The sequence below is a fragment of the Stegodyphus dumicola genome, chromosome 1 (genome assembly GCF_044657685.1).
Source record: "Stegodyphus dumicola isolate Sdum_Otavi_A_Nest chromosome 1, ASM4465768v1".
NCBI classification, from domain to species: domain Eukaryota; kingdom Metazoa; phylum Arthropoda; class Arachnida; order Araneae; family Eresidae; genus Stegodyphus; species Stegodyphus dumicola.
This window is the reverse complement of record NC_140768.1, coordinates 184,906,565-184,926,403: the sequence shown is the minus strand read 5'-3', so window position 1 is coordinate 184,926,403 and position 19,839 is coordinate 184,906,565. Positions and strand designations below refer to the sequence as shown.

The window sequence follows — 19,839 nt, the reverse complement described above, 5'->3', positions numbered from 1 at the left end:
GAGAAGAAAAACATTTTAATTGTAAAATTTTTCTTCAAAAATTTTAATTAAAAAAATTACTAGCAAAAACTTTTTTTCAGCTTAAAATTATTTTGTCTCACAAAATCATTTAATAATGTTCATAAAAAGTAGATGAAAATGCTTAAATTTTTTTTAAAAAAAATCATTCAAAAGGTACCGAGTCCCTTTTCACGTTCAAGCCGATATGCACTTGTCTTAACTTTAGTTTTAATTTGAACGATATTTCTGGAATACAGATAACATCAGATAACCTTGTCTGTATTTGTCTATAATTTCTGTATCTTGTACAGTTCTATCTAATTTTTGAGGGGATGCTATCACATCCCCAGACATCTATCAGCGCGATTGTTTCGCTGACAGTCCAGCGAGCAGTAACTAAACTTAAGTGAACCGCGCAGTACAGTACGGGAAATCTCCAAATTTGCCCTGCTCCCGAGAGGTAAGGAACATTCAACCAAGTTCTACCTCCAGTTCGGCGAGGCAGTTAATGCTTGTTCCCATGTGAATGGGACACGTTGGAAGAACCAGTTTTCACTACCGGTCGAAGCGGGTCTACAATGTCCATATCAAGAATTAGAAATATGCTTTTGAAAATAATTGTCAAGGTGATTCATGCTAATATTGATTCTTTGAAAAAACAAAATTGTAGACTTAAATGCAAAGATTATAGAAAAACTTAAGACATATTCTAGCAGAAGAGACACCATAGACACCACTCTGATAATATTTCTAAAGAAATACTGGATAATATGTTTCTGTAACTTCAACAAGTTATGCTGGAAGCAACGAAGGATGATGGCTTCAATTATTTTAAACCCGGTATAAGGAAAACAAAGTTTCGCAGCCATGGGATCCTATCTACAAGTTTAAAATACAGTAGAGAAATTACTGAAAAATCTAGAAACTGTATGAACGCTCAGAATAAAAATCAGAAGTAATATTTTTAATTTAATTTCATAATAGTAAATGTTGTATTTTATATTTATTTTCTTTTGCTACTTTTTTAGAACAGAGGGTATGATTTAAAAGAAATTGAGGCTAATCTTTGGAATATGGTAACAGGTAGTTTGGCGACATTTTGGTGGGCGATAAAGGTTACTACCTAGGACTTTGGGAATAATGTGAGAAGTACTCAGTTCCGATTACGCATTATTTTGTGTGAGGGAAATGAGAGATCATGAGATATGTCATGTGACATTATTGGACGAATTACAGTTCTTTAATCGGAAAAGGCGGGAAATCTGGAAAAAATCTGGAAATTTTGTATTTAGCTTCATTCTGTGTTGTGTGAAACAGTGTTGGTTAATTTTTGGATCCTATGGCCCTATCTAAAGTGAATTCGAAATGGGTATTTAGTGGGATTGAAAGGGGTAGTAATAAGTGTTTTTTTAAGGTTGTGCGAGATAGAAGTAAAGATTGCTCATTAAGTTTTATTAAGCAGTATATTCTACCTGGTAGAATAATATCTGATTGCTGGAAGTCATATGTCTGTTTGGAGGATGAAGGTTTTTCAACATCTTGCTGTGAACCATAAATATGATTTTAAAGATCCTGAAACAGGCGCACATACGATTGCTTTTTATTTAGTGGAGGAAATAAGAAAAGTTTATCTGCCACGTAATAAAGATTCTGAAGAAGATTAGGTAAGTTAGTATTTTTAATTATTTGAGGATATTATTTTTATGCATTGTTCTAAATGTAAGGAGTAAATAAATTAATATGATATTATTGGAAAATTGTTATTAGCAATGATTTAGTTTAAAGTAATTAGGATTGTAAGCTAATTTTTATTAATTTAATGTATGTGCTTATTTATATTTTAAGTAGTGTTTTTTAATTTAATTATATTTTAATTAAATGATAGTTATTTTGTGAATTATATGTTTGTAGCAATTTGGTATAAGTTTCAGTGGAAGTAAACGTGCATGGAAATAATTTAAATATTTGACACTAAGTATTTGTAACCATTTTTAATGTTTGCGTTATGAATTCTTTGGTGACGTTTATAATAGATAATTTAGAGGTAAAAGTTTTATATTTTATTTATGTTATACGTGGAAACGTTCATCCTTGGAAAGGGTATACACTTTTTCGCGATCAGGTAATTTCATATATGTCCTTATTACCGAATTTAAAGATTCACAAAATTTTCATGCATTTTCGTGAAATTTTTCTAATTTATGAGAAAAAAGCAGTGTAGATGGATAAAGTCAAGAGTGTGCGCAATGCCATTTTTGTGCAATTCTGGGATGTTTTTTTAAGTAAAAATAAGTCGACGTGTACATGGTTACTATGTATGTGCGATTCTGAAAAACGCGGCAAGGAGTTTGCGATTGTGCACATTTTCCCAATTTTGCAGTTAATATTTGTCACGATTAAGCAGTTTTGTTCCATAAAATTTCTAGCATAAGTGTAATTCAGCTAGCAGATTGTTGGAAAAAGTGTTGAGTAAATAAAAAGAAAAGAAACATGGTTGCTGTAGCAGAGTTTGTCACCGAATTTTCGCCAAAAAATCGCAAGTTACCATAATTCAAAGATTAACCGAAATTGATTTTGCAATGCAGATCCCAAGATAACATGTGAAACAATTTTAGCTAATGACATGAAAGGTTTAAAAATTATTCTCGATGAAACGAAAAATATATAAAACAAAGATCTTTTACTTAAAATGAGCTTTCAAATTATCAAACCATAGGGGGAGAAAATTGCAATAATAACATTATATTGGGAGTACAAATAAGTCCATGTCTTTTTTTTTTTTTTTTTAATCAGAAACTGGACATTTATTGTGAAAGAATGTACGTTAGTTTTATTCAAAGTATTACCCATTGCTAATTACTTTTTACTGTCTTTCTCACAACACACAGATATTGCGTGGGAAGAACGCTTCATCTCTTGAGGTTCTTCACAAATTATCAATTACAATAAAAAGGTGGGCCCACATCTGTGTTTCATTTCCTGTTTTTCTTTCTCTTTTTGGGGGTGGGGAGGAGAGGGAACGTTTGGTTATCATCTAAGAAATTGTTGGGGTGATTTTCTGAAGGTCAGGGGTAATTTTATCAGTTAGCTGTTTCGTTTTTCACTAGAGCAGTCTTCTTTCGCTTTCGTTCAAACAAGTTTTGTTAGCGCTATGTTTAATAGTTTTTAGTTGTAGATGTTTATTTAATTTTATTTTATAGTTTATAATTTTTAATTGTATAGTGAATCTGATACGGATCCCGGTACATGTGCAAAACATGCAATATTGGGTTGAGCTTTTTTAAAGGTGTTGTCACTTTCTTCGAAAAGTACCACCATTAAAAAATAGACAAAAGTGTAAATATGAAATGTAAATAATGTAAATATCATATACCTAAGTTACTTTTTTTTCTCATCATATAACCAAAAAGAGCTTTTTTAGTGGGGTGCAGAGTAGCAGGTTTCACCATGGCGTCCTGAGTAATGCTAAATCTGCTACGTTATTCAGAATCTAGTGTTTTGTAATCGTACGCAAAATCTCTTGCTCTTTTACACGCTTCCCAGCAATGCTCGTTTCAGCACTTTTTTTGAAGCTCTATTCATTCAATGTGCCCATTTCGGGTACACTCACAGAATTAAAACGATAAGTGCTATCTTCACAAAATTTTACCTGTGCACTCCTCTAGGTCTGATTAGACTGCCTAACTTTTTTTCCTCGGAATTCCAACTTTAAAAGGTAGCATGCCAGAAAAGGTTAATGCTTGTATCATCCATGATGTTTTTTTTTTTTTTTTTTTTTCTCTCATGATATACATATAACGGGGAAAATCTTTACTCCTTTAAATACTCAAGGCCGTGCATTTTTTCCGATTATGAAAAGTTTATACTTGTGCATTCCTGCATGTAAAATTGTTTCGCTTTGGAATCTTTGACACCAGCTGGAGCCTTTTCTGTAAAGTTTGCCAATGTATTTCACAGCACATACTGCCAGAAAAGACCAGTTTCATCACTGTTGTAAATTTGTTGAGATAACTTTTCACTATTAGTCAGTTCAATAAATTCATCTGCAATTAGTTCAGCAGCTTTAATATCAGCTATCATAAGAGTGGCAATGAGAGACACGTTGTTTCGCTAAATTTTGTCTTGCTTCTATTGCACACTGTAACAGTTAAGCCTGAATTATTTTAGTTATTTATTATACTTACGTCTATTTCTTGCACATGCTTAAGTCATGTTGAGTCCTGAACAAATAAATTCCCACATATACCTAAGGCTTATCAAGGGACGGTGCTAGATATCTTTCTGCCTGGTGCAGTCTCTGTGAGTCCTAAATTCTGCTAACAAGCACATGTCCAAGTTCTAAATTTTTGTTGCCCCTAAATTTTGGGTACCAGTGCTTTCCATAAATTCTAAAAATTTTGTTGCTGGGTGCTTCTCTAAATTCAAAAAATTTTGTCTTCCTTAAATTCTGCCATCTGGAGTGGCCATAAGAGCTCTAGTACCGCTTCTGGGTTTATGTGAATAACAAATCAGTTATTCTTAATTCAAATAGCACTAAATGTGATCTTTTGGCCTTTGAATATCATTAACAAAATCTATTTTTATCATATTGAAAGAAATTTTTGTTAAATATTTCCTCAACATTTCTCAGTGCATTCAATTTAAATCTGTAATCACCGCCAAGCGTAATGTCAACAGAAAAGTTAAACTCTTTGTTACTCAATTACTAATATAAAAGAATGTTTAAGCATTGTTGAGCGAGACATTACACAAGTTGCCATGAGCTGATAAACATGTGGTGAAGAAAGCCAAATATAATTTATAATGATTTGGCAGGTTGGCATCAGAGATATAAAATCTTAGTTGGTTTAAAATCAACGATGTTTCTATGTAGAATGTTTCAGTTTGAGACGTATGTCAAGCAGATATGCAGCTACGAAATCAAATTATTGATCACACCAATTTATCCTAAAATGATTGTTTCTTCAATAAAGAGGTATTTTATTTAGTGCTGAAGTAAAATTAAGAATCAGGACTCACCACATGTTTTATTATGAGGCGGAATCAAATGCACATGCAGAAAGCATACAAAAAAAAAAAAAAAAAAAAAAATGCTGTTGGTGGCTTTGAGGTCCGAATTTTAGATCACTCCAGATCTCAGACTTTGTACTGTATCAAATACTTTCACTGCTTTAGAAAACTGTTTTCATGATACTTTCCATTTATTCGCTTAAAGTAGGTTTCAGGTCAGCAAGTTATTTACTCAGCTAAACCCCAAATTGCTTTAACACAACACACAGAGATGCTCTGCACCTAACCCTAAACACCTATAACTAAATCACATAAAATTTATTTCCTTACCAACAACTAAAAATTAAAATTTTTTTTCTTACCAACAACTGCAAAGATAACACTTAAAATATAAATTGAAAAAACACTTAAAATATAAATAAACATAATTATATGTTTGGCAAATTAAATCATTAAATGAAACTAGCTCTAATAGACATGCAAAGAGGTGCAGGACTGTACACTACAAATAAATTTTTTGATTAATATTTCTAAACTATATATTTTCTGAATATTGCAATCGAACATACATTATGTATATTTTTATTTAAACTTTAAATATTTATTACATTGCATTAATTTTAAAGTTATATCATAAAATTTTTAAGCATATAAATAATTTTTTTTAAATTTTACTTCATCTAAAAAGAATGAAAAATACAGTTAACTGGAATTTGATTTAACAAAATAGCACATTTTCATACTTACTTGTAAAATAAACACTCTGGCTAGAAAAGTGATCAACAAAACTCCTGAAACTACCCAGCGTGCAATAGTGTGTGGAGTCCAAATGTCTAAAATATGCTGATAAACCTAACATACAAAATAAGCCAATATGTTTAAAGTGGATCTATTCAAAACACAATAAAAAAAATTTTTACTCCATATTTTTAACAATTTAAAGAAGAGAAATTTTATTTGAAATAATGAATGAAATATGGATATACTATAAGTTATTACAATATCACAAAAATACATTTTAAAAGCATAACTTAAAGAAAAGTACATAATAATGATAGTGAAGTTTCAATGAAGAATAGGTTGTCAATTTTAAATAGAAACAATGACACAGATTTTGTAATTCTACAATAATCATACGATTATCTTAAGGTCCGAGGTAAAATTTTCAAGTTGATAGTCATTTGTATACAGCAAAATATATTTACAAGACATTTATCAATGCATGTTTATATAAAATACATAAAAAAATTCAATTTCTTTTAAATACTTTGACTAAATATTTATTTCTACACAATTTAATCAGAGACTTATAATAAATACATTATGCTACATAATATATCTGCCTAAGGTGGTAAATTATAATGCATATTTTACACTTATAATTTAGCAAAATGTTTTAAATACAGCTTACTTTATATTTGTAATTTCATACCTTACATACTACTAACATCTTTTCATCATTAAGCGAAAATAATCTAATTCAGTGGTATTCAAATTATGGTCGTGACTCCATTCGTTGTTTCGAAAATTTATAGTGGGTTCTCAAAGCAAAAAATCCTTAAAAAAATCTGAAGTAATGGTATCTCACTAAGGGTCCATGCTCTGATTTGGGGTCGTGAAATTGTTTTTTGAGGTCATTTATATTTTTATGGGGTCGCACTGCCATAAAGTTTGAATACCACTGCTGTAATTCATACCTGCGATATTTTATGTGTTGTGCAAGCAAACACTGATGGCCTAGGACGAACAGAATCATCGCTTTGCATCATTATGAAAGTCAAGAAATGTGTGAATATTCAGTTCAAAATAGTAACGCCTAAAAACAAAAAAGGCACAGTTTATTTAATGAAACTAGAAAACTCTCATTGTGCATTAATTCGCAAGTAAGGCATCAAATCTTAACTTTCCTGCCTCGAGTTAAATATATGATCGTGTCATACAGCCGGCATTAAGAAATCAACAACCGCACCCACTGAAAGTTGTTTAAAAGTTAAAATTTCAAGAGAAATAAGTACACTGTTCCAAAAACAGATTAATTTTTTTTTAATTTAAAGACCAATTAGCTTATAACTATAATATATTAATTAAACTGGTAAAACAATAAACAAATATAGGAATTGAACAACTCAACGCAGTGAGTTGGATTTATCATTTACTGATATAAACTTATACATTATTTATCGGTTTAAAAAAGTGCTACTGATAAAACAAATGGTATTTTTATACTTAAGGAAAGATATATTACGTACTATATTTTCTTCGTTCCATACAGGAAATTAAAAATGTGATTTAATCAGAATATGTCACCTACACATCAAACACATTGCACACGCAGAAGACCGTAGAAAAACTTAGTTGCTTTCATCCTGCCTATGATTCCACGTTTTATCTGAAATAGAGGTAGCAACAGAAGAGGAATTCCTTTCCCACCGTTTGAAGCCGTTATTTACACTCAAAGTACGTGTGGCATTATTGTTTGCATCTTATTTTGATACCTTATTTTGACAGTTTGTCAGGAACAGGAACTTATTGTATTGTAAGTCTTATAGCATAAAGATGATAAAGATGGTTTGGTTTGGCTTGGTTTATTTGATTACGGCAAAGCCTCGAGGGCTATCTGCCTAAGAAACGGATGCCTTTGTGGAGGACATTCTAAGGAAACTGGTTCGTATAATGTGACACATGGAGGAAACCACGAAATATAGCACCGGTCGGAAGCTTGCAGTTGTAGCCTTCAGTGATAATGCTGATAACTCTAAGAAGTTGATGGCAAGTGCTATGATGATTACGAAAACCGAATTGTTCTTCTGGGAGAAAATTCATGGAAGGGTGAATTTTATGGATATGGCAAAGTAGGATTTTCTCAGTAACTTTAGACAGGTGGCTAAGTAAACTGATAGGGCGATAGTTCTGTGGGAGAGTTGGATTTTGTTGCGGTTTAGCAAAAACAATTATTATAGCTTGCTTCCATGAGTTAGGAAAATGAGCGAATTTGATAATGTTGTTGATTATCTTAGTTAGGCAGGTAAGAGCGTTGATCGGAAGATGCTTCAGTGCTTTGGTCGAGATGCCATCATGCCCTGGGGCTTTCTTCGTTTGTAAGGCGCTGATGGTGTTGGCAACGATTGTTGGGGTAGTCAGGAAAGTGAAGTTGTACGGAGCAGGGGTATTAAGGAAGTTATTGACCACCTGGTTGACCCGTTCAATATGGTTATTGTCGTACGGAGTGGGATTAAGAGTGAATGTATCTTCCATATAGTCCGCAAAAGATTTAGCTTTATCTTCTTCTGTATAGGTCCATGGATAGGTGGAATAGGTTTATAAGGTTTCTTGAATTTGCGGGAAATGTCAAATAGGGAATTGTCCTCTATAGCTAGGTTATTTAGGAAATTGGTCCATTTTTGGTTTTTGAAGTTCTTGATTCTTCTGTTGATTTCTTTTTGCATAGAGTTTAGTTCGTGTTTGAGTTGTGGATCCCTGGTGGTTTGCCATCTTTTAAGGATATGGTTTTTCTCTTTAATCCTATTTCTTATATCGGCAGGTAGGGGAAGGAAAGGCTTGTTCACATAAAAAGTATTGGTGGCTTCCTTTAAAGCAGAATTGATGCTGTTGGTAAATTTTGAGACTTCGTGTTCTAAATCTTCTATGTTGTTGATGCATGGGTTACCTTGTATGGAGTTATTCAGAATTTCAGAGTATTTGATCCAATTCCTAACTCCTATACTTCTGTCAAGTGAGGGGAGGTATTTATTAATGGGGATTTCAAATACAATGGGGTTGTGGTCGGAAGACAGGGCTGAAATTACAGAGATATTGCATCTGTTAGTAATGTTATTTGAGATGAAGAAGTCAATTGTGGTGGCGCTATTGTACCCGTAATGGGTGGGCTCGTCTGGAGCATGAATGTTATAATTATTTGATTGAATGAGTTTAAATATGTCATTTCCTTTTTTGTTAGCAGGGCCTCGGTTCCAGCAGGGGTGTCTGGCGTTGAATACCAGGCAGTTTTATGCTTCTTTTAACAAATGTGATGATGCCACCGCCTCTTCCTGTCTCACGATCCGTACGGTAGGTGTTATAATTAGCATAAAGTACTTTGAGTGCTGGTTTAAGGTGAGTCTCTTGTATGAGTATTGCGTCAGGTTCAATTTCAATAACGAGGTTGGATAATTCATCATTTTATGGTAAAGACCGTTAGCGTTCCAAGAGAGGATTTTTATGTTGCATCTGTTCTTGAATTTATTAGCATTAAAGATGATTTCCTATTTTTTCAATGATTTTGACTACTGCGATTATTTTATCAAGAGGTGATTTCTTGGTTTTAATGTTTTTGAGTCCTTGTATCACTATTGTCCAGATTGTTTTTAGCGAAGAGAAGTCAAAGAGGTCTAACAGGGAGGATTCTGCGGTGCTGGTAGTGTCTTCTCTTAGAATTTCGTTTTCAATGGATGTTTGAGCGATATTTTCGTTACTGTTTGATGTCAGCGGAGGCAAGTCTTGTCTTCTGTTAGTCCAGGGATTGGTTGCTGGTGGAGGACTGGGATGGAACTGAAATTGTTTGTTTTTTGGTCTGGCCGGGCAATTTGAGAAGTTAGCTGGGTGAGGACCTTTGCAGTGATAGCATATGGCTGGCTGGTCGCGGCTACGGGTGCATTCTATAGGTTTGTGATTGCCTCCGCAACGGACGCATACCCAGTCTCTGGTGCAGAGCAGGGAACTGTGAAAAAATCCCTGGCATCTATAGCATTGTGGAGGGCCAGGTTTCTTGAGTAATGATTCTATTGTTACGTTCATCTAACCTATGCGTTTGATTTTGAATATTTCCTTATTTTCTTCTGATTTTGGTATATGTACTAAGAAAAGCGGCATTGGTTTATTTTATTTTCTGTTTCTTAATAGTGTAATAAAGTTAACCTTAAATCCTTTGTCAAGTAGTTCTTGAGTGATGGTTTGGGGATCTGTGGTGATCGGTAAGCCTCTTATTATGACTTTTAAAACTTTATCTTCGGGCAATAAGTAGGTGTGGGCTTTAAGCTTTGTTTCTTCCACTATTTTGCGAATGAATCGATGTGAGTCAGAGTCTGCAGGCTGTATTTCAAGGTGGCGTCCTTTTAAGGTGCCAATTATCTCTTTTCCGATTTGCTTGTTTAAGTTTTTTAAGAATTCATCCGCTTTTGGTACGTCATCTACGACAATAATGGGCACTTTATCAATTCTGCTTGTTTTGGGGCTGGAGTTTGGTTTTCTATTTGCGGGAATGGTGTCACTTTTGTTTGGTTGGTCTTTTGGGGTGGTAGTGAGCTGAGTGGCTGATTCATCTTCGTTGTCCAAATGCATGTCGTCTATTTGGTTCTCTAATTGTTTATATCGATTGCTGGTTTTGAGGGAAGGCTCCTCATCGGAGTCAGAATCCGTTTGTCTATGGCGCAGTTTCCTTTTCCTTTGTTCTTTGAAACCACTAGTGGATTGAAGTATGTCGCAGAAGTTTTTAATCTCTTCAAATTGTTTAGCGAGCTTTTCGTTAGAGGTTTGTAATACATTTATTTTTGCATTGGCCATCTCGTTTTCCTGCATACGCAGTTGATTGATGGCGTTTATAAGGAGAAAGTTTAGTTCCTTTTTATCACTAGCGGACATAATCACATTTGGGTCGTTACGGATATCTTGGATATCTTCCACCAAGGATCTGGTAGTTTCGACGTCATTGGATAAAGTAATTTTGTGACTTGATATTTGGAGAACGTTGGGTTTATCATTGAGATGTCTCATGTGAGGATTTTCTGAGTTTGGAGGTGAATTTTCCATGTTTATGTTATTATTAGTTACAGTTATGTTTGTTGTGTCATATTGATTAATCATGTGAGGCAAATAAGTTGGAAAAAGGCCGTACCCGAAGGTACCGTTATCAGCACGGTGAATAAAGAAAATCAGAAGAAAGAATAAAATACGACGTGTTTTATCCAGCGAAGGGTGCAGCAGTGCAGTTAAGGCACGCTTTTGCGAGGCGAAAGCCAAAGGAAAAACAACCCGGAGCCCGTGAGGCGAGGTCGATGAACTCGGTACAGTAGCGGGGGTGGTAGCAACGCAAGGAAACGGAGAGCGAAGCGATAAGACGTCTATCTCGAACGCTGTCCCACCTCGGATTGGGAACGCCAACGGCAGTGCGCGATGTTTGCTTACATTAGGAAGTTGAGAAAATTGCAAAGGTGGATTGCCTTAGTTTCTGCGGTTACTTTCAGGGAAATATCAGGCAGTTTTTTTGGTTTGCTGATAGATAGAAAATAGATAATTTACCTTTATAAATCCGCGTTTATCTATTTAAACTTCAGAAGATTTATGATGAAGTGAATATATTTAACACAACAGAACGCAAGCGAACGAAAGACTTGTAAATCTTTAAAAAAACATTACATCGATAATTAAAAATATTACTTATAGTTCATTATTAAAAACTTTTTATAAATGCATAGTTATCATATAATTAACAATTCATCCATGCATTATCTCATTATTTATTATAATTAAAAGAGAAGATATTTTTTACAGTAATGTTTAAAAATTTGCTGTTGTCTTTTAAAAGATTTACAAGTCTTAAGATTGTGTTCTGTTGTGTTGAATATATTCGCTTCATCTTAAATCTTCTGAAGTTTAAATACATAAACGCGGATTATAAAGGTAAATGGTCTATTTGCCCTCTATCAGCAAACCAAAAAAACTGCCTAATATTTCCCTGTAAGTAACCGGAAAAACTAAGGCAATCCACCTTAGCAATTTTTTGAACTTCCAAATGTAAGGAAACATACACTGGTGTGCAAAAATTAAGGACGAGACGGTTTTTTCAATATAACTTTGTACAAAAGCTTTCCAAATCAAGACATTTAATACCGTAAGATCCCCAATACGTAAGGACATGAGTAATGTAAGCAACACTTACTAAAAGAAAAATCAGAGGGATAAAAAGAAGCTTTATTTAAAAAGTAGCATGGAGTGCAATGCGACTGAAGGCCGAAACATCCCTGTGATGGGTGTCCAGCAAGAAACATCCGGTCTTTAATAGGGGATATGATCTCCCCTGACTGCTAGATAGGTTTCAAAGCGTCTGCCTATGCTGAGAATGAGGGTGTCAATGAGTTGTTGAGGCATTGCTACCCATTCGTCTTGCAGCGCCAATCGAAGCTTCAGAATCGTTACTGGTGGTAAGGTACGAGCTGCCAAGCGTCTGTCTAGAAAATCCCATACATGCTCGATGGGATTGAGATCCGGAGATCGTGCCGGCCAATCCATACTTTCAATATCCTCACTCTGTAAGAGCTGTTCGGCAGCTACTGTGCGATGACATGTGCATTGTCGTCCATGAAAAGGAACTGCGGACCCATAGCGCCTCTAACAAAACGCACATATGGAAGAAGAATCTCGTTACAATAACGGGTCCCGTTGACTGAACCTGCGTCGAAGATGTGAAGGTTTGTACGACTACCAAGCATGATGCCTCCCCAAACGAGAACACCGCCACCTCCATACCTGTCCCTTTCAATGATGTTCGAGAGATGATTGCGGCTTCTCCGCTCTCTCCAGATGAGTATGCGATGAGAATCGCTACTGAGACTGAATCTTCTCTCATCTGTAAAGAGTACTCGTCCCCATTCATTTTCTCTCCAATTCCGGTGTTCCCGGCACCACAGAGAATGCCTTCTCCGATGGGCAGGCGTTAGAAGTACACACCGTACAGGGCGTCGTGCAAACAGACCACCACTGTGCAGGTAATACGCGATATCGGTCGTCCAGTCCACTGTGTCGTGTGTCTAGCGATTTCTCCCGCTGTCTGCTGCCTGTTTCTTCTGGCCTGTAAAGCAATATACCGGTCATCTGCGGGTGTGGTTCCTCGTGGACGACCACTACTAAACCCCCGGATAGCTGTTCCTGTAGTTTGAAATTGTCTCCAAAGTCGTGAAACGATGCTGTGAGCAATTCCGAACTCTGCAGCCACACTTGTCACACTGCGGCCTTCCTCCAATTTCCCAATGATTCGACCTCTAAAAGCATCCAGGTGTCGTCTAACAGATTGATATTCGTCATTTCTCGCTGAGGCAGCATTTCGGTGTGATTTTAACTGCTATACGGCGTGCAATCTCTTTGCCAGAAATACTGATCTTACACCGAGAACATGCTTTATACTACTCAGACACTCCCGGGTATTAACAAACCCTACCCCACTTTTCGAAATTTTGACGTCATGGACAAATGGACTAGTTTTGCCTGGATGGTAATTCTTGAGCATGCGCTGAAGGGCGAAAAGTAACATAAACAGAACTTTGGCTTGCACTTGTAAACAGTATTAAGTATGTTGTTTGAAAGTGCATTCGTTTATGTAATTGCATAATTCGACTGTTTCTGTAATAAGAAAACTTCATTCAGATAAAATTTATTTTAATATTATTATTATCTGGTTATAGGATTATACGAAATGCTGAATACTCTTTGGCGAACTTCCTGAAATAGCGTTCACCTTCTGAGCGAATAGGCGCCAAACAGTGGGAGTACAGTTCAGGTTGCAAGTTTAGACCTTCACTAATCTGGTGCTTCATAGATCAATATGACAGCGAATTCGAAATGTTTTAAAAACAGTTAGCTTTAGTATTAGTCCTTTTTGGCGAGAAATTTGTTTGGCGACATTTTGGAGCGATAAATGAAAAATTATGATAACCTTGGTAAGCCTAAATACTGAGCTTCAAACATGCCGCCATTTCTGTCTACGTAACTTTAACGAATTTGATAGGTATCAGAGCTTTGATGGCAGGAGGGATAAATTGTGTGTTTTTCTTAAAGTTACTTTTGTGTTAGGAAAGCACAACATTTAAAATATTTTTTAAAAAGCCAAATTTTTGATAGTTAAAACTGGTGCTTTTAATATTACATCACATGAGTCTTGACATTTTTTCATATGTCAAATCTGCATATTATTATAAACGCCCCCCCCTCCCCAAGGAAAAAAAAAACACATTTTCAGTAGTATGAGGTAAACTCTTGGTGTTTCCTTTGCTAAGGAGATCAAAATTACCATGGTCTAAAAATACTTGTATACCTCATATTAGAACTTTAGGGATGTGTAATTGCATGAATTCATAGGTTCAAATCAGGTTTCATTATTGCTTTTATAACATTTTCATAATTTGTCTGACTATAAAAAATATAATGTTGCTTAGATTATGGAATATATTGCTTATAATTTAGAGTTCTCAAATTTTGTAAATCTTACAACCTAACAGCTGTATATGAATAACCTTCACTGAGTATTATTACTTTCATTAATAGTATGTTGACATAACAGTCGACTTTTTATTTTAAATTTTATGCAAATTTTCTACATTACTTAAACATTTTATCTAACAGAAATCTGAATTTTTTGTAATAAAAACTCTATAATAAAAGTAAGAGTACAATTTATATATAAAAATTTGACAACATGGCAAGCACTTAGATACTGATTTCAAGGTCTTTAAATGTTATTATCATAAAGTTTAGATATATTCTTATTAAATTAAGATATACTTTTATTCTATTATAAAGTTTAGATGTACAGAACAGAAGGCACACTTTGTACTTACGACTCGGTCAACCACTTGTGGCAAGATAACTTATGATAACAATTAAGTTCAAATGTAAAATTTAAATTCAAATAAATTTGTAGCCCAAAGGCTGCACAAATCAATTTAATGCAAAGTTGGTTAAAAACTTAACTGGCATGGAATTCAACTATCAGCAATTATAATGCAAGGCTGAAGACTACAAATCTTTTTTTATCTAGCAACCTATTAATGTGGCCTCAAAAGGCAAAACACGGTTTGTTTTACAAAATAAAAACTTCATTTGGATTCTGGTGAGAAAACGGATGGAGGAAATTGACAGTAAAGATCCCAAGAATAAAATAACTCTGGTTACAAAATAAAGGAACGTTACAATATACTTTGTTCTCTGATTAATTATTCAGTACATGAAATAGTGTAATGCATTTTTGTTTGCATCACATACAAATTATTTAGTTTATTTAAATGCTTTCCAAAACTGACAGGATTTTGCAAACATATTGACCATATTTTTTGACCTATAGATGCAACACTTCTTCTCTTCAGAAGTAAGATTTAGAATTAAGAAATAAGAAAATAAGAGAGAATTATGAATAGAAAATAAATACATATGCTGGCTAGCAGAAGAAGGATGCCTTCATAAAGTACTTTTTAAGAGAAACTGGCTCAGATTCACATTACATCTACGGAAAACTACTAAAACTCCCATATAGCCAGCCTGAACTACCACTGTTCAGTGGCTATCACTCCACCACTAGTGGATTCCAATGACTGTTCGAATTTTTCACAGAAATCATCATTTACGATGATTGTTGTATTATTACCATTGGTACAAAATTTACTCATTATGAAAATTTAATTTTAGCTTTTAAATTATAATCATAAATTACTTGTAATAAATTGAGGGATTAAAAAATACACATTTCTTCATATTTTTACCATTTACAATATTTAATCATAAAAAATATTTCTAACACTGGTACAAAACTTGCCCATTATAATTGAATTTGATTTCCTTCACTTTGAAATATTTTTTTATTTTCTTTTAATAACAGAATCTAAGAAACTAAAGTAACATATACTAGTTTGAAATGCATTTATTAACCTTTTGTAAATTTCATTATTCTTAAACATAAAAATTAACCTTTTGTAAATTTAAAATATTAGCTAAGTACGGTACTTTTCCGTTTCGCCGGTGCAAATCTCGCCAAGACTTTATTGGCGACAATACACAGTATACACATAAAAAATGTTAACATATGTTAGTTCTAAGTAATTTTTATTTTGAAGGCATAAACATTTTAATATCGTTTAAAATTTTGTAAAAAGACAATAAATAAAAGACAATAAATTTGTAAAGACATTAATTTAAGAATATACTACGCTTTCATGGTACTACATCCTGATTTTCCGTTTCATATCACGTGACCCCAAATGATTTCATCTCACGTAAACTACGATATAAAAATCTAATTTTCTCAGTAATTATCTACATTAATTTCAAGTTAAATCTTAATTCAGATCACAAATTTAAATGCAAGAATTATTTCAATTCGTACGAATAGCTTACTCGGAAATTATGTGAAACCGCAGTGCTTTACTTCGCTAGTGCATTCTTATTAGAATTGAAGAATTTAACCCTTGACTTTGCCTTCGGGTGAGCGGTGTGATTGCTTCCTAATTGACTTAATTACATAAAGGCATAAAAGTGAACTATCTGGTTAAACTTATATGTAATTGTATGCCAGTATTGAAAGAAACAACCAATCTGATAAGAAATGGCTGCGACGTGTTTTGAAAATGATTCGTAAAAGGTTACTAGCGAGGAATTGAAGTTGGCATCGGTTGTACCATTTTTGGCGACTTTATTCCTTGCGCCGGCAAAATGGAAAAGTACCCTAAGTACTAATATAATAAAACATAAATATGAACTAACTACTTAAAATATTAATGTTTAATACATTATATTTTGTAATTAAAACATTTTGTAAATTTTTTAAATTTATTAAATAAAAATATTTTGTAAATTTCATTACTCATAACATAATAATTGTCATAAATTCATTTACAGTAGTGTTTCAAGAATTTATCATAGCAGTACTAGAAATATTGAAAATTAGAGAAAGACTGTTTATTCTGATTAAGAGCTTATTTTTTAGGATTGTTATTTAGTCTAGATCGGGTTTTGTTGACAATCCGCCATTTTTTTCCGATCTTCAAAACCGGGTTTACCTTGGCGACCGAAGTTTGTCGCCAAATAAAAAAATTGCCAAAAGGACCAATACTAAAGCTGTTCCGTTTGTAGTAGATGCAACTAATGTCACAGAGAAAAAATATTTGAATTAAAAAGTTCCCCATGTTAATTCAATAGCAAAATTATTTCTATTTCAGTGAGAAATCCACTTTCAATGATTATATAACAGAAAAATGTAACATAAGCATTTTAGAAGTTTTAAATATAAGCTAAAGGTTTTTTGTACAATTTTATGTAAGAAACGTAATAATTTACTTTCATTCCTTTTAAATCGGCATATTCTTTTCCAATAGATAACTGAAATTTTTGGCAAGTTACAGACTTAACTTGAACACACAGTATTCCATCACTTGAAATATCAATTAATTGTTATTTTTCATTTAGAGATACATTGGAATTGAAAATACCAAAGGCAAAATGGGTCACAGATCCAACCTAATTCCTTATTTGGAAATTTTTCAAAAAATTTTCTGTCAGTTTTATCATATGTTGTTTTAAACAAGAAATCTGTATTATTTTCTTTAGTAATTTCTGAAAACCATGTTTCTGTTGTTTTTGTTCAATGCTCCTTGCCAAAGTATTAGCTTAGTTTTAAAAGCTACAATATTGGTGCTCAGTGTTAAAATGCTTAGGTTTTTAGAAAATGTCTACAATGTAACTGAGTTTTCCTAATTAATCATTATTAATGAATGAACTTGCTGATGTATGTTTCTTTTCTTCCAAAAATATGTAAACTGTATTTCTCAAATCGAAAATATGTCTCACTATTTTTCTGTGTGAAAGCCAACTGACTTTGGTAATTATGTCCCATATACAGTACTTATCTAATTACATTGTATTAAAAAGAGACAGCTGTTTAGGATCTTGCCTTTTAATGTAATTAATTGCAGTAATAACCCTGCAATATCTTGTGCAATTCTTCATCAATTTGCAACAAGAGCTTTTCTATGTGTCATACAGTGATGGAATATTATATGGGGAGCAATTTTCATTATTAACCCTCTTAGTCCTTTATAATTACCTGTTAATGCTGCAACATCATTAGTACAAACTGCGACACAGTGTGTCTAGGTAAGATTATTCGTTTCAAAATGTCTGTTAATAATTTCATATATTTTCTCTCCAGTTGCTTTTCCTTTCCAAATATTACAACATAAAAAATATTCTACTGCGTCGTCTTCAAAAACGGATAAACGATGAATTGAGACATTTTATAATGTCGGTAGTTTCATCAAGTTTTATAGTAAAGACTGGATTTTGTATTCTATAGTATCTGATATTACAGAAATTTGGTGAGAAACGGTATCTTTTTTTAATGCTATTGTTTTTAAATAATTAGTATATTTTTCTGCATGCATAAATGATGTCATTTTAATTGCTGAAAGAAGAATAAGTGATTCTCCAATTGTATGAGGTTTTAAATTTTTTGCAATTAAATATGAAACTTTTAAGATGCCTGTAAATCCTTCTCAGGAACTGTTGTATATTTTTTCAAAAATACATTTTAATTTTTCATGCTCTTAGCTCATTTCTTAAAAAAAATCTTCAGATTTCTTTACTTAATCGTTATGTTTAGTTTCTGAGATACTTTCCGTTTCACTGGCACAAATCTCGCCAAGCAGACTTTGTTGTCGACAACATACAATATACACATAAAAAATTTTAACAAACGTTAGTTCTAAGAATTTTTTATTTTGAAGGCATAAACATTTTAATACCTTTTAAAATTTTGTAAAAAAGCCAATAAATAAAGACAATAAATTTGTAAAAAGACATTAAGAATTTACTATGTTTTCATGTTTCAACATCCTGATTTGTCGGTTCGTATCACGTGATCTCATCTCACGTAAACTACGCTACAAAAATCTAATTCTCTCAGTAATTATCTACATTAATGACAAGTTAGATCTTAATTTGGAATACAAGTTTAAATGCAAGAATTATTTTAATTCGTACGAATAGTTTATTCAGAAATTATGTAAAACCACAGTGCTTTACTTCGCTAGTCCATTCTCATTAGAATTGATGAATTTGACTTGTGATTTTCCCTTTTCTATATTTTCACCTTCAGATGAGCGGTGTGATTGCATTCTAATTGACTTAATTACCATGAATGGTCTTAGAGCATAAAATTTAACTATCTTGTATAAATTCTACGTAATTGTATGCCAGTACAGTCAATCCGATAAGAAATGGCTGCGACTTGTTTGAAAATGAGGCGTAAAAGGTTACCAGCGAAGGTATTCTGTTTGGCATCAGTTGTACCATTGTTGACAACTTTATCGTTTGCACCGGCAAAATGGAAAAGTACCGTTTCTAAATGTGTTTTTCATTTTACAGGTTTCATACTTTCCATGTGCCAAGTTTTCACTGCATTTAACACACAATGGATATTCATTTTCCATTAATAATGCAACATGTAAAACAGTATAAAATAAACTCTTCTTGATATTTACTCAATTTTTTTTTAGAAGTAGAAAGAGAGCCAGTGGATTCGTTATTGTTTGCATTTTCATTAATAGTTCTTCTCTAAGTTTATTTGATGTTGGTCCATCCATCCCGTTTCTCTTGTGAACATTGGGTATCTATTTTGGGCCATTTAACCATCATGAACAAAATTGCAGCTAAAACAAAATTGTTTTTATTATCCCTTGAGACACTACTGAATTTTCCAATTCTTAGGAAATGTTATGTGCTTACTTGACAACAAATTTGATTAGGATTAAGAAACATAGTTTATAAATGATGCGTATTACAATTATATGCAAGACACTACTAACATAGTCGAAAAAATACATCTTAGCTACGCGTATGCAATTGCTTTGAAATTCAATTCGAGCTGTTTGGAAATCATCAAGCATAACACACAAATCAAGTGAAAAGCAATAAAATCAAAATTAAAATACGGAAATGTTAAAAAACATCCAAAATTCTCTTCAAATTCTGTATACCTTTTATTGTCAAATAAATATCTCTGAATTTGGTGATCCT

At 33.2% G+C, this 19,839-nt stretch overlaps 1 protein-coding gene across 1 annotated transcript in view; it reads right to left on the bottom strand.

Moving 5' to 3' along the window:
• LOC118182297 (protein RER1-like) overlaps positions 1–7,416 on the bottom strand; it is a 40,840-nt gene extending 33,424 nt beyond the window's left edge. Inside the window, exons 1-3 of the mRNA XM_035351632.2 lie at positions 7,260–7,416; positions 6,708–6,826; positions 5,758–5,862 (exon numbers count right to left, since the gene is read on the bottom strand). Coding sequence (XP_035207523.1) covers positions 5,758–5,862; positions 6,708–6,779 — 177 coding nt within the window. The 5' untranslated portion in view covers positions 6,780–6,826; positions 7,260–7,416. The remainder of the gene's footprint in view (positions 1–5,757; positions 5,863–6,707; positions 6,827–7,259) is intronic.
• Positions 7,417–19,839: the final 12,423 nt, after the last annotated feature.